The sequence below is a fragment of the Balaenoptera borealis genome, assembly GCF_965194805.1.
Source record: "Balaenoptera borealis genome assembly, chromosome: 2".
Classification (NCBI taxonomy): domain Eukaryota; kingdom Metazoa; phylum Chordata; class Mammalia; order Artiodactyla; family Balaenopteridae; genus Balaenoptera; species Balaenoptera borealis.
The window spans coordinates 39,536,637-39,552,393 of NC_138867.1; the positions used below are offsets into that span (position 1 = coordinate 39,536,637).

General features: G+C 34.4%; 1 protein-coding gene across 1 annotated transcript in view; it reads right to left on the bottom strand.

The window, feature by feature from the left end:
• HCN1 (hyperpolarization activated cyclic nucleotide gated potassium channel 1) overlaps positions 1-15,757 on the bottom strand; it is a 364,692-nt gene that overhangs the window by 104,352 nt on the left and 244,583 nt on the right. The window contains exon 4 of the mRNA XM_082382251.1: positions 5,111-5,329. Within this exon, the coding sequence (XP_082238377.1) occupies positions 5,111-5,329 (219 nt within the window). The remainder of the gene's footprint in view (positions 1-5,110; positions 5,330-15,757) is intronic.

Sequence of the window (15,757 nt, forward strand, 5' to 3'; positions counted from 1 at the left end):
TCACCGCCTTGTGCCCTATCATTAGAAAGCACAGTCTATTTAAACAAATCATTCCTGCACCTGCCTTAGATTTATATACACTCTGCTTCCTGGCTTCAGAAGCTATTCAGTGTATAAAGTTATTTCAATTTGATCATTTCCTCATACAATTAAATATTTGTCATGTTCAAATTTCACACTAAAAATCATTCATTTACATCAGGTACGCCAAGGTGAGTTGAAAACTTCTTACTCTAAATTCGTAATGTGTTTTGTGTTAAAATTCTTGCTTATTACAGAAGGAAAATTGCACACCTAAAAGCTGCTATTACTATAAATATTTAACAGGAAAGAGAGTGACAAGTTTAGAAATAATAGTAGGCTTCCCAGTGGTGCCCAAGTGTAAGGACTAAGACACAACAGTATAAAGACACAGTGATCTAAAGCAGTTTCATTTCAAGACTAGATGAACTGTGGATATATCCAGAGAAGGTAGTAACTACCCAAGGTCAGTTTAGAAAAAAGGAATGGTCACTGTGAGGAATATTTCTAGATAGGTATCTCCCAAAGTGTGCATTAATCACCTAAAATACATGGGGGTTTGTCATAGAGGGCATAGACAAAATGTTCAATGTTCAGGGCACACACATTTATAGCAAAAAACCTTTTCAATTCATTGTTTCAATCAACATTTCCAAACTTATTTGACCAGGGAACAATTATATATGTAATTCAACAATAAACCATATATATACACGTGTAGTATATAGGTATGCATATGTGTATGTTTATGATTTATTTCCATTATCTGTGGAAGAGGCTTTGAGAAGAGCTGAGATTTTAAAAAAAGGCCTAAAAAGCTGCTAGACTAGGACTTACTCTTCCTTCCTCATGTTCACTGAACTGCTCATCTGAGATATCAGAATGGTGGTTATGCAAGAGACTCCTCTCTCTTACATGGGTTTACAATTGTAAACGATGATCCAGGGATCAAGACTTCTGGAGGTCTACAGGGGTCAGAGAGTAGAGTGAGAATTTTCCTGACAACGATAGGGAACTGATTTCTTTTAAGAGAATGATTGCTCTTCTCTGAGTCCCTTTCCCAGCCCGCTTTGGGATAGGGGAGGCTATCTTCTAACACTTGACCTGTCGGGGGAGCTTCAAGAAAATCACTTGGGGATTTTTGAAGTAAGTTCACATAGTTGAGAGACGTGAGTCTGGGGTCTGATTCACCTCCGAAAACATGTAAATAGCCTGTGGACACTGGGGCCTGACTCCTGCCAAGGAATTGAAGAAGGCTAGACATAGGCTCTTCATTGCTTTGGTGGAGGAGGCAGCAGTGCTGAGAGATGGGCTAAGAGAGGGATGCATGAGGGCTTCTCTGCAGACCAGACCTGAGTGATATAGGAGGGCCAGCATTACATCTTCGGTCCCGTCCAAGAGTGCCCACTGGCAGAGCAAGAAGCCCTCAGCAGAAAGAGGCTGCAGATGACTGGCAAATTCTCAGGGCCTCTTCTAGGGAAGTGCAGGAGAGGGACTCAATGGGGCTCACCTAAAATGCCCAAAGGATCTCTCAAAGAAAGTGCCAGTTTTAATTATCTGCCAGACCCAGCCAGGGACACTAGTTTAACAGCTCTAGCAGGTGCATTCAAACTGCCTCTTCCCTTCCCTTTCCTCCTCACTGCTATCTTCCACCTTGATGAGAAGACATAACAGCAGCTCCTAGTAGGCTTATAATAGAAGAGAGAAGTGAGCCTACAGAGCCAGCCCAGCTTCCTCACTCCTGGCTCTTCCAGCCCCAGAAAGTCCTGGGTGGGGATGCAGAAAGATTTAATTTGCCCAGGAAAGATGAACCTCACTAAATAAAAACAGTAACTGGAGATAAAAATAACAAAACAAAAGAAAAGCACTGTGTTTGGATATTTCAAAGTTGAGCTTGTTCAGTAACCAGTAACAGAAACTATGCAGACTGCTGGTAAACCAGAGCAGAGCCTCAGGAGAGGCACATTTTAAATACTACCCATTTTACACCATAAAGTCTATACCTAAGAGAGGGGGGAAATATAGCTGTCTGAAATGTAAAAGAATCCAAAATATGATAGCTCATGAAATGAACAGCATACAACGTGCTTCAAGTCCAAGTTCAACCTGCAATGTGACAATATAAAGATCATCACACATTTTTTTGGTCAAGAGAGAAAATAATAATAATAACAATGAGGATGATCGACACTATAACCCTGTCAGATTATCAGCATTGGGATATTGTGTAGATTAGGATCTCATAATCAGAGGACCTTATTCTGCTGCTCGGGATGATAGAACTACTTAAACTTGGGGGATCCAGATTGAAGAGATGTTCCCTGGGAAGGAAAAATTAAATGACTCTGAGATTCCAAACTAAAACAGTGGGCTAGGTGACTTGTAGCAGACTAGACTTAAAAATATGTTCACCTGAGGCAAAGAGTATCGTAAGTGATGGAGAGGAATGAATTCTGGAGCCAGATTAGGTGGTTGAAGACCAACACATTCTGAAAGGCTACTATAATAGCTATTGGTTACAGCTCGCTTCTTTTGCATCAAAAATATGTTACTGGATACATGGCAGTGAAAGTAGTATCACTATTAATTTTGCAGACATCCATGGCAGATGGTTCCAATACCTAAAGACAAATACTAACTACAAAAATAATTAATCAGTTCCTCAAAAAGTTAAACCTAGAATTATTATATGACCCAGCAATTCCACTCCTAGGTATACACCTAAAGGAATGAAAATAGGTATTCAAATAAATACTTGTACACGAATGTTAACAGCAGCACTATTCACAGTAGCCCAAGGTAGAAACAACTCAAAATCCATCAACTTATAAATGGATAAACAAAACATTAATTAACTAATTAATGGAACATTAATCAGCCGTAAAAAGGAATGAAGCACTGATACATGATACAAACTGGATGAGCCTCAAAAATATTTTAAAAGGTCACATATTATATGATTGTATTTATATGAAATATACAGAATAGGGAAATCAATAGAAAGAAAGCAGACTAGTAGTTGCCTTGGGATGGGGGAGGGGAAAATGGGGAGTGACTGCTTAATGCTTAAAGGATAAAAGTGTCTTACAACTAGATAGTGGTGCTGGTTGCACAACATTATGAAAGGACTGAATGCCATTGAACTGTACACTTTAAAACAGTTACTGGTGAATTCTGTATTATGAGTATTTTACCTAAAAGAAAAACCCAAAGTGGCCAAATCACAAAGGAAGCTGCAAGCCAGTCATACATTATGCAGAACAATTCTATAAGACTGAATTGAAAATAAGACATTTATTGTTCATAAAAGTATAAATTTAAAAAAGTAACACAATGTCTTTAAGACCTAAATTATGCTGAGTAGAAAATGGGAACGGTATTCTAGAACCAAACTTCTTGACAGACCTTGGTTTGGAGACCAAAAAAATATATTTCTTTAATCAGCTATTCCTGACTAAATTGCTTCAAATGTCAGAAAGTAACAAAAAGTTACCCCAGTATCCTTGCCCTCTATTAAGCATTTGTAAGATCAAGAATTTGATGACTTGAATTATGAAAAACATCATAATATATTTGCATATAAATGTTTATGACTACATAGTTGAATAAATTGGGTTGCCAAGTTAAACGTGGCTTATAGAGCAGGTCTAAAAACATAAAAATGGTGAATTGACTTAATAGGCAATACAATGCTAATAAACGCAATCCTAGAAATTAAAGATTTGTTTATTTTTAAGAAAATATGTAGCATTGATGTAGGCAAAAAGGAAGTGGGAAAGAGCATTTTTATGAAAAGCAATACCCACTGAAAGGGAAAAAGAAATGGTGTAACAGAAACATATATGTAGTCTTATCTCAAATCCCCATAAATTTAGCCCAAATTCTATTGAGCATATAATTTTTACTCAAAATCACCATTTTATGGAGTTTCTTTCCCCTTAGTATGTGCTTTGTTCTTTGCAGTTTAATTGGAGGCTTTATTTTAAAATGAACCTTGAAGCTACTTTGGTGGTTCATCTTTTCATTACTTCAGTAATAAAACATCAGCTTGCTCACTGTAACAGTTGGTGGCAGTGTAATTAAATTCAAGGGAAATAAAGTATCTAGGTTCCCTTTTTTCCTATTGTGTGACTAAAGTGTTGAAAACTTCTGTAAATAAAGCCACAAATGAAAGATCTCTGGCTGTTTTGTGAGTAATTATGAGTCTAAGCTGTTATCACTCACCAGGAGACGTATTCTAGAACTATTTTAACCATTACTTTCAGATATGTTCTTTGGCAAGGTGCATATTATATATTCTGTCATGTTCAACAGAGCTCCCACATTAGAAAGTCTACCTTCAGTTATAAAACATTCTTATCTGTCAGAAAGTTACTGTTATTTGGTGAAGAATATAAGTACTGGCTGATTATCCAAGGTCTAGTCCCAACCAAAGTAATTCAGCATATTAAAAAAATCCGATGAATAAATCAGTGAACCAATTTACTTTTTGTCTCTCTTTTGAGAAAAGTTTAGGGCACCAATCATTTTAATTAACATATTGTGCATGTGAATGTATGATAGCAGCTGTTATATGCATTTTAAAGAGAGTGTGTGGTGACTTATCTAGCTATAAGGGCAACATATGTTCAGCTATGCATATGGACTTAATATAAATTATGACTGTAACATGCAGAGAGGCACAGAGAGACGTGCAATGGCTGCCCGTCTGCATTTAATCAGCTAACAACATATTTTTCTAACTGTATAAGAGAAGTCTTTATATTATCTTAACTGTTGAAAAATTATAGAACATGAACCACGATAATACCTTAAATTAGCTTCATACATTTTGAAACAGGTAACTATATTTTTCTGTGAATGAAAATTCAGAGTTTTTAAAAAAATATGTATCATTTAAGAGAGAAATTGGAAACAAAAGCTACGAGGACCACCTTGAAGAAACTTCAAAATATGGAAACAGATTGTGTTTTCCTCCTTTAAACATTTTATCTCATTGTAGTTTTGATAGAGGGCATAGTTTAGTTATCTGAACACAATTAAGTTTACAAACTAGCCGATTGAACGTATTAGAGATAAAACAAATTACCTTCTCTTGATACTGCCGCCTTGAAGAATCCAAAGACTGGATTAGAGCTGTGGCGTGGCCAACAAACATGGCGTAGCAGGTGGCCCCCACGATCATGCTCAGCATGGTGATCCAGAGGTCAGACATGCTCACTGGGGCCTGGGCTCCGTACCCGATGCACAGCATGTGACTCATCGCTTTGAAGAGTGCGTATGAATACTGCTTTCCCCAAGAGTCATTCTGCAACAGAAGAGAAAAGAGGAAGTAGACTGAACCATTAGGATAGCAGAAGAAAAACCATGAAACAGTATGACCCGGACACAGAAGCGTTATAACATTCTTGTAATGGAGCATTTACACGGGTACTTCTCCCCAGTAGCTAATCAAATGACGATGTTTTTCAACGCTTGCCCAGCAAAATGAAATAGAAATAGTCTACTGTTATAATACACAATCCTAGTCAGTTGTTGATGTGCTGTTTTAAAAACTAAACATTCCTTTTGGGATAATGAATGAACACTGATGAGCTCATTTGAAAGTTTCCAGGAAATCTGGTCATTCTCTAGCAATATATTTGCAAGCTGAGAAATGCTGCAGATAGATGTGAAGCATATAGGCCTAAGTATAGGAAATTTTATGAAAACTATGATGTTAGATTTTGAAAGTCCAAATGGTATACTTGTGTAGTCCCTAGTCCTATACGTCTTAAATGAAAAATAAACATAATTTGGAAATACAGATCTGATAAATGAAAAGACTTCCTTGAAGCCTTCTCTGAGTAATGTGAGTAATGTTTATTGAAATTCAAATGTCAGGGTTGTTGATGGATGAATCTTGTTGGCTTTCTATAAAATAATAAAATAAAATAGAATAAAATAAGCAAAATAATATCTTGGCAGACACTCTGAAAAAAAACCCTGACTTCAGAGATTAGTTATTAGATGCAATTTCTGATGTCATTTCAAAACTTTATGCTAAGCTCAATTCTACAAAAATAAGCTGTTCAATATGTCTTATATAGTGTCTAATAAAATTTAAAGGACTTTTTTGATCAATTTGTCTCAAACTCCCTAGTCCAGGATGTAAATAATTTATGAGACTCAGTGCAAAATAAAAATCTGAAGCCCTTTAGTGCAAAATGTAGGGAAAAAGGATACTGTTAAAGATAATAATATATAAAGACTTTTCCTTAAAATATTTTATTACTTATAAAACTTAGGATAATAGTGCTAGTTGAGTAACAACACAAATTTGCACATTTCAAAAAATGAAATTTTGCTGTCATAATTATATAAAATACAAGTAATACTACTATACTATTGTGATATCTTGATTGATCATACAATTTTTCTGGCTCAATTTTCTGACAAATTCATTCCTTAGGTCATCAAAACTTATACAATTAATGATTTCATCTTCAATGATAAAATTGAAAATGACATGTTGCTTTTGGCTAATGCAAGATCACAAATAATTTCTGATACATTTTTAATTTTGAGGAAGATCTTTCTGTTGATGCAACTGTTACTGGAACTATTAAGCGTATTTTATAGCCTGGGACAACATTAGGATAAATTTTTGATGAATTATTTTAATATATAAATTTTAGTACATCTGGAGCTGACAATTCTCATGGAATAATTTTTAATAAGGATTGAACTCTTCATATAAATCACATTCATGAAACTGAATGTGATTTTTTAAATTACAATTTTTATTTTAAAATAACTATAGATTAACATGGAAATTGTAAGAAATAATAGAGAAATATCTCATGTACCCTTCATCAGTTTCCCTGAATGGTGACATCTTGCAAACTATAGTGCAATGTTACAACAGGAAATTGACATGGATACAATCCACTGATCTCATTCATATTTCACTAAATGTGTACTCATTTGTGTATTTAGTTTTATGCAATTTTATTACATGTGTAGGTTCCTGTATTCATCATCACTGTCAAGATACAGAACAATTCCATCACAACAAAGAACCTTTACACTGCTTTTATACTGAATTTAATGTTAAATGTAAGTGTATTCAATGATATTTTAATATTTCCTCTGACATTTCCTATAACTTGCCCAGGTCATACAAGAAACCAAAAGTAGTTTCATGATTTTTATATAATCCATAATGCCTGTTTATGTATTCTATTCCTGTATTTTCAATTACAAGGAAAATTTAATTTAAAAATTGTCTTTCTTGTTAATAACTGGCTTATTTAAAATTTCATATGAAAATAGTGTTATTTTCCGTTATATGTGATGATCTGTAAATTTAATCCGTATTTCTAGGCTTGTGTACATTTGCTTTGCAATGTTGCAGGATTTTTCAGATCTGGAAATTTCAAACTCAAGAATTCTAATAACTCCCTGATAACCTTTATTTCAATGGCCACGTGAACTCCTTTATTTTGTAATAATTTATTGATAAAGTTTATTGCTTGAGCTCCTCAGGTTCTGTCTTGGAACTTAGGCAAGAGATTTAATATCTGTGTAGATTCTTTGGAGATGGGCTCCTGGGACTGATAGGCAGGTGGCTCTTACCATGGTCCTACCCTTGCTGGCATGGGAAGCACTCCTATGTCACACTGCTGCTGCCTTTGCCACTGCTAACCTGAGCCCAGTTCCGGCTTGGCCACACTGGGGACATATAGCACCCCAGACTGCTGAGGCGTGCATATGTGTGCCTTGCTGCCTGGCCCGTTGCTTGGCTTCTGTACATCCTGCTGTGCCCTCAGGCCTGGACCTGTGTATGCCCAGCTGCCACCTTGCAGCTCCGATGCTCATATTCATGCTTTGTTGTCCCAGTGGACTTCACATACAAAACATAAATTCAAAGATCACATTATTGTGAATTTCAAGATGGCTGTAGCAGAGCCTTAATCCAAAGGAGGTCCCTTTGCAACAGCCAGGTCATGCACCACACACCCATGAAGCCATCCCTGCCTCTGTCAAATTAACTCTTAAATTATCATAAATTTAAGAAATATATTGAATCTATATGGATATTTTTGTTCATTATTTTAATAGGGCTTTCTAAAATCAAATTTATAGATTAAAATAGAACATGATAAGGTTTTAAAACCCAACCTCATAAACTTTGGAACAGCATATGGCTGCTGACAAATGAAAACGAACTAGTCTCTTTTAGTGGAAAGACTTAAGGTTCTTAAAGTGAAATTTATTTTATTTTTTTATATAACAAAGACATGCTGCCACAGTAAACTATCCAGAGAGAGAGAACTATAAAATAAAATTTAATTTTAAAGAGAGAAAATTATTTGTATATTATATTATACAATGCAAATTGTATAATGAACCCATGCACAGTTTTAATTTTGGGGAATGAACAGAGTTTATATATATATATATATATATATATATATATATATATATATATATATATATAATTACTCTCAGGAATACACTTAAGGTTCCCCAAATTCTAGATGTTCCATGAACAAGAAGTGGAATACTTAATTAACAAGCAATGTGTTCTATAAAAATTTTGAATGTACATGTTATTTAAAATGATATTTAATTCTTGAAATCCAACTCAATAACATACTGTTAATACTAAAATTGGATTCATTACAAACCATACTATAAAATAAACAAAAAGCCTTTTATCCCTATGATCCATTCAAAGAATGGATAGAAAGAAAACAAGCTTGATTAATTTCTTTCTGGCTTTAAATCTCTTTGGGGTTCCTAGAGAACTCCAGGTATTCACAGGTCATGGTGACTTCTATCCCGTATATGATGATCTTCTCACGCGCCTGCATCTCCTCATAGATTAGGGCACAGCCATGACACATTGATCATGTTCTACAGTCTAAACTGCATGATTCAGTGGAGACACTCGACACTTTTATTATTGTCAAAAGAAAGAGTGAATAAATAAATTTTGATTATGATGTTAAATCTAATGCAAGATTTCCTTCCTTTATACAGGGGTATAGAAAAAGCATGTTGTTCATGTTGATGAAATTAGATATAATGCAAATCATTCAAAAGTCCAATGGGATGTCCAGTGGAGATTGCACTTTAATTCTGTTCATATTGTTTAGTTTTGAGGGGAAGCAGCATGTGGAGCTGGAGTATTATTTCACAAAATAATGCAGTTAGAGAGTAGCCAAACTATTTTAAATAAGAATGTGTATTTATGTTCATTTTCATTTATCTCCTTAGGCACACACAGCAGGCATACTCTCTTAAATGAATTAAAATAAATTTATATCATACATGCTTCATGATCCTTTCAAATCACGGAAAACTTTTCTACTCTTGTTTTATCCATATTTCTCTCCCTTTCTCTCCACCTAAAAATCAGGTATAGATTTCTCTGTACCTTTTCCCATGCTGATATAATTATATGCACACACACACAAACACACACACACACACACACACACACACACACATTCTGAGATTCTGGGTTTTTTCCCTATAAAAATGGATTATATCATATATTTTTTTTCTTCACATTGCTTTTATCACAGAAATATCCTTCCAAAAATCTAGTCTTCATATAACTTGTTGATGCCATAGTTAATTCATCCATTTGCCTATTGTTTTCTAGTTTTTTTCCACTACAAACTATTCTGTAGTAAACAACCTAATACATATAACCCTTACATCTATCAATCAGATTCCCAGGAAAATGTTTATTGGGTCAGAAGGTAAAGTTTTCAATTTGATTTTAAAATATATTGCCAGACTTTTTCAAAAGACTGTAACTTTTCCAAAAACAAGAAAAAATATACTGCATCACTTTCTATAGTGAGAAATAGTTACCCATTGCTACTCTTATTTGCATTTCCCTGACTAGGGGATTTGAGAAGATGTTCATATACTTATTAACCAACCAAACCTCATTTCTGATGAAATTCTTATTTCTCCTTATTATTTTGTAATACTGTAATATTTTGAAGACTTGATATCAATACTTTAACTATGTGATTTAAATATTTATGCCTTATTTACTCTTTGCTATACAAACATATCATTTTATGTAGAAAAATAAATTGTAATTTCCTTGACAGCTACTGGATTTCCTGTATTGTTTTAAAAAACTCCCTAAATCTGAGATTATTCATATGTCCTAAATGTTTTTCTTGAGATTGTTATTTTTATATTTACTTATAGTTACATCTTTTACTTAAGTGATTTCCATTGGTATATGGAATGAAGTTCACATTTTCTTTCATTCTAAAAGGATTCTCTCTTGAGACAGCACACTAATGAACAACCTGATCTCCACAGACAGAAAAATGCCTCCTTTGTTATACATTGTCTACGTATATCATTGGTATTTGTTTCTGAGCTCAATATTTTGCTCCATTGACCTGTTAGACTATTTCTATGCTGATACCATATGGTTTTAAATTACAGTGACTATATATATATATATATATATATATACACAGTGACTATATATATACACACACACACACACACACACACACACACACACACACACACACACACATATATATATCAAACACCCCTCTCAATTCCAACAGGGGTTTAAACTAAGTTACTATGTGAAGAAATTTGAGCAAGACCGTGTTTTAAGCAGGAAAAAATCTGGAAAGATGATGCTGGATGTGGGACAGGGTACTTGGGAGAAAACTCTGGTTGAGGACAGTCATCAAACCTAGAAAATTCATCATCTATCTATTTATCTATCTAAGAGTTTTTCATGGATCAGCCAGTCTAAATTATAGCAACAATATGTAAGAGAATAAGGAATACAATAGGAAACACAGTGATGGCCAGATCTGAAGGGGTCAGAACATTTTTTCAGTATGACATGAGAAGTCTCTGAAGTTTTTCAACAGGGCATGATATGATTTGAACTATACTTTAGGGAGACTGATCAGGAAGCATTGATGCGCAGTGGTTCTCCACTGAGGATGATTTTGCTGCCCAGGGGACATGTGGCAACACAGAGAGACCTTTCTGGTTTTTACAACTGGGGGAGGAGCTATTAACATCTAGGGGGTAGACGCTAGTGAAGCTGCTAAATGTCTTACAATTCACAGCAAAGTTCTCCCACAGCAAAGAATTATCTGGCCCAAAATGCCAACAGTGGTGAGGTTGAGAAATCCTAGTGTGGACGGTAGACTTAACAATAGATACAGAAGTCAGTTTAAAAGCTATTACAAGTTTTAGGGAGGTGAAATGAGAGCTAAAATAGCGTAAAAGTATAAAACAACAACAAGAGATAATCTTGAGGAGATAAGACCTATAGAATTTAGTATATCAGGTCTTTGTGAAATGGTAAAAGAAAGAGGATAGTAGAATACCTTAGGGGGTTATGAAAAAAGTAGAAAGATTCATGCAATACAGGCTTTTCCTATAGGGGAGAGTGATTAGGTGGAGGGATCTTTTCTGTTATTTCATGAGACCAGTATCATTCTCTTCAGATGCTGAATTTCCTCTACATTGTGTGTACAAGAGCCAACCCAGTCCTCACAGTGGTATGTGAGTATTTAGGTGGCAACCATGATTATGAGGCTGTCGTTGAGAGAATCCCAAGTGGAGTAGCGGTATTTTATACCATTACCTTCATCGTCTTTTATCCCCTCCTACTCTCCCCACCATGCCCACCCACCATTACAGTCCTAGCAACAAAAGATGCAAGCAGGAAATTTAGATTGACTGTGATAAAAACACACATACAGCGTATTCTTGAAAAACAGTATGATAAAAACAACATGCATGGCTCTAAATTGTTCAAAGCACCAATTATTATATTAAGTCAGAATAGTTTTATCATCACACAATTCTTATCATCACTTGACAAATGTTGACATTGAGGCAGAGAACATAGTGACTTGCCCAACGTTACAAGTTTGTAAGGGGAATATTCAGTTTTTTTAACCCAGGCAGTCGGGCTCTAGAGACCATATTGTTAACCACTACATGATACTTATCTCAACTTTACAAACCTATTATATTTATAATTTCAGGCAAAATATTGAGGGTGAAAGACTAACTGACCAGCCCAAATTTCACGTAGTAAATTAACGTAGTAAATTAAAATAAGGCAAAGAGGAGACATAAAGAAAGGAAAGATAGAATCTTAGAGGGTTTTGTGAAAAATCCAGGAAGGTTTCTATTCCCAATATGTCCTATTTATTTTATTATGTAGCTGTCCTCTTTTCATCTTTTAAAAATGATCCTATCATATTTTAGTGTACATCAATAATACCATGAATAGGAGACTGTATACTAATAGTGCTTTACCATACAATCCAAATATTACCAATTACATATAATTTGAATCCCATTGAAAGTAAATGAATAAATTACCTGTGAGCTCTGATTTAATTAGGGCTTATCTTGTTTTTATTTTAGGTAATGATTTACCAACAAATTGCTCCTTATAGATTAATTTTTTATTATTCAGAATGTTCACTCATTTAATTCATCATTTCTCTGAGGCATCATTGAAATTGATTATTTTTTTGAGGAAAACGTACTGAGCCAAGTTAAATGAAAATATATATAAGATCACTTGATTGTTCCATCAGGGAACTTTCATATAGAAAAATTATATTTTGAGCTTTCCATAGGTTTACTTAAAATCCTTTCTAGGCATTTATTTTGACACCCTGGTTTGTACTGCTACTGAATTTGGGACAGGGTTAAGGGCTATGGCAAAAGAAAAGAAAAGAAAAGTTTCTTCTAGAGTGTCCTAGATCTCCTGACATAGGACATTCAAATTCAAACTAAGCCACTTAGTAACCCACCATGGCAACAAAAGCTGTCCAGTTCATCATCTATCACATGAACTAAAATTCTGTTAAGTTAGGAGGCCAAAATATTCCATTGTTGAATACCTGAATTAACTCTTCATCTCTTGAAAGCAAATATGAATATGTTAAGTAGGTAAAATCTTAGCAAAATCTGACACATAGAATTTAGAGACTCAAAAATTCACACATCAATTGTTAAATTATTAAAAATCAGAGAGATAACAAAGTAGTGAAACTAGAAATCCAGGTGGAGAATGAGCTTGGCTGTGCTAGGTTACCAAATTTCCATCAGTGTGTTCGATTTACTTCTTCAGTCACTGAATACACTTACTACTTATATCAACTATAGCAATGCCAATCAGATTGAAAGTTGCATTAAAGAGTCCTCAAGACAAGGAATATAGCACAATATAATCTGCATGAAGTCATAAGAAGTGTCAGTAAAACAGGTCGCCGATTCCAAAGATACTGTGTTGACTTGAATATGCCATGATTTTACTTTATCTGTATATAAAAGAACAGAATCAGGGCAGTAAACAGTTGTTCTCCATCAATTTCACAGTGCTGAAGAATGATAACCATCAACAGACTTTGGGAGCAAACTTTATACTGATTAGTAATTGAAATAGAATTATCCCAGTTTTTTAAGTATTAATTTAAAATTTTTTGTTCCTTGAAATACGTCCCCTAGAATTATTGGATTCATATATTTATTACAAACCAAAACATTTAAACAACATTCTTGAAGAGGTCCCTATCTTAGTTGAATGAAACATAGTGACTTTTTGCTACAGATCATATTAAGTGATAATGTCACTAGGAAGACAAGTAGAAATCAACTGAATGAGCGCATGCTAAATGAATTATTCAGTAGGAATATTGTGCATGCCATTTCTAAGGAGACGTGGTAAAGACTGCCAGCAATGTTGGGTGTAAGGTCAAAATGGAGATAGCCAAAAGAAATAATATTTCTTTAAAAAAAAAATATATATATATATGATGCAGCAATTCCCCTATAGCATAGTGCTGTGCAAAGTGAATATTAACTCTAAAGTGCACAAGAAGGAAGAGACCCTACCAACACCATGCTTATACGGATTCCGTGACTTATCAACCTTGTTACGTAACATTAGCACTATATTTTTAAATGTATTAGGAAGTAGTGAGTTATTTCTCTTCCATTCACATGATAGAAGCTCTTGAATTCTTGGGATATATATTTGTATTCTTGATAGCAATATCTCCAAATAATTTAAAAGCCATGATTTTTGGCAATGACATGGTTACATGTATTTTTTCAGTGGGAGAAATTTATTTTTCTTATTTGTAGTGTTATGATCTGCTTACAAACATTTACACCTCTGACATCAATGCTTTTGCATTATAGGAGGGTTTAACAGTTTTTAGCAATAAAATATAAAGCCACTGAATAATAAATTGCTGATACTGTAAAAAGAATGATGTCTGGTCATTTTAAGAGCTTGTTCTAGACATGCTCCCTGGTCAATTAATCCTTTGAGTTCTAATTGTACTCTCTCCTGTTTCAATAATGGTGATAAAATACAAAATTTGCATTAAGTAGATTTATAAATTAAAATTTAATGATACTTGAGATCATGGATATTTTTCCTCACATTTCTTTTAACGTTGGTGCATTATTTTAAAATAAAAATTAAACAAATCAATAAATTATTTTTAAATTTGGAGTTTCTATTAACTCAAACTTTTGTGCTAAGAGTTCCTTAATACTTATGGAAAGGTCCTAAATCAGACATACTTTCAAGATTTTAAGTGTGATTTTTCAATTATAATTAGCATTTCAAGAAAAATATTTTCATGCGGTACCTCTTTGCTTGTTTGTACAAGTTAATATATGGAATTGTATCTTACATATTTTTCTATATATAAATATTAGTAAACATATATATGCATAAATATAAGGGAACAATGGAAGACAGCATACACTAAGCACTTAATTCCTTGCAAAGTACTATTACATCATCTCATTGCTCCTTACAACATTCTTGAAACCTGATGTTGTTATTACAGGTAGGGAATGCAAAGCTTGGAAAAATTAAGAAACTTGCTCAAAGTCACACACCTGTACGTGGCAAAGCTGGAATGCAATCACAGGTCTGTCTGAACCACAGTATAATCCTCTCTGTTTCAAAGATCATAGCCATATATCTCATAACCATTTATATGAGTAACATTCATGATAATTATAATGCAGGATTTTCAAGCATTTTAAGAACATATCCATAGTACAGAAATTCTTTAAGTATGTACATATTTTCATTGCAACCAGTGAAAGGAAACCTCTACTACACTACGGGAATTTAGAGGAAAAATTATCTCAGGTTTTCATCAGAGAAGACCTCTGAGGGAAAATTCCCTGGCGTGCCTGAGGTCAATAAAGGTGGCTTGGTCGTATGGTTGTATTTCACTTTTATTTTTTCCTGTTGGCCAAGAACTCTCAAAGGGCTCTCCTCCTTTCCTCCTATCCCCACAGCCAGGGATGGAGCAAACTATGCTGGTATCTAATAGGAAGGAGTCTTCTGGAAGGAAATCCTTGTCTGAGACTTAATCCTCCAGAGAGCTGGAAGGCGCAGGTGACACCAGGAGGCAAGTTCAGTGTGAAGCACTAACTGATGCTATGAGCTGTCATTCAACACCTGGCTGAAGTTAAATATGCAATTGATGCATATGCATATTTTCTAAGTGCTATTGTTTAATATGCACTTTAAATTAGTTGTATGGGTTTTAGCAAAGCAGCTCTGCCCTGATTATCTTCAAATTAGTAGAACATCTCTTATGATGGCATTCTCAAGTTGTTTAGCTCGCTAATTAGAGGCCTTAGCATCTCACTAGAGTAAAAACAACTAAAATTAAAGTGA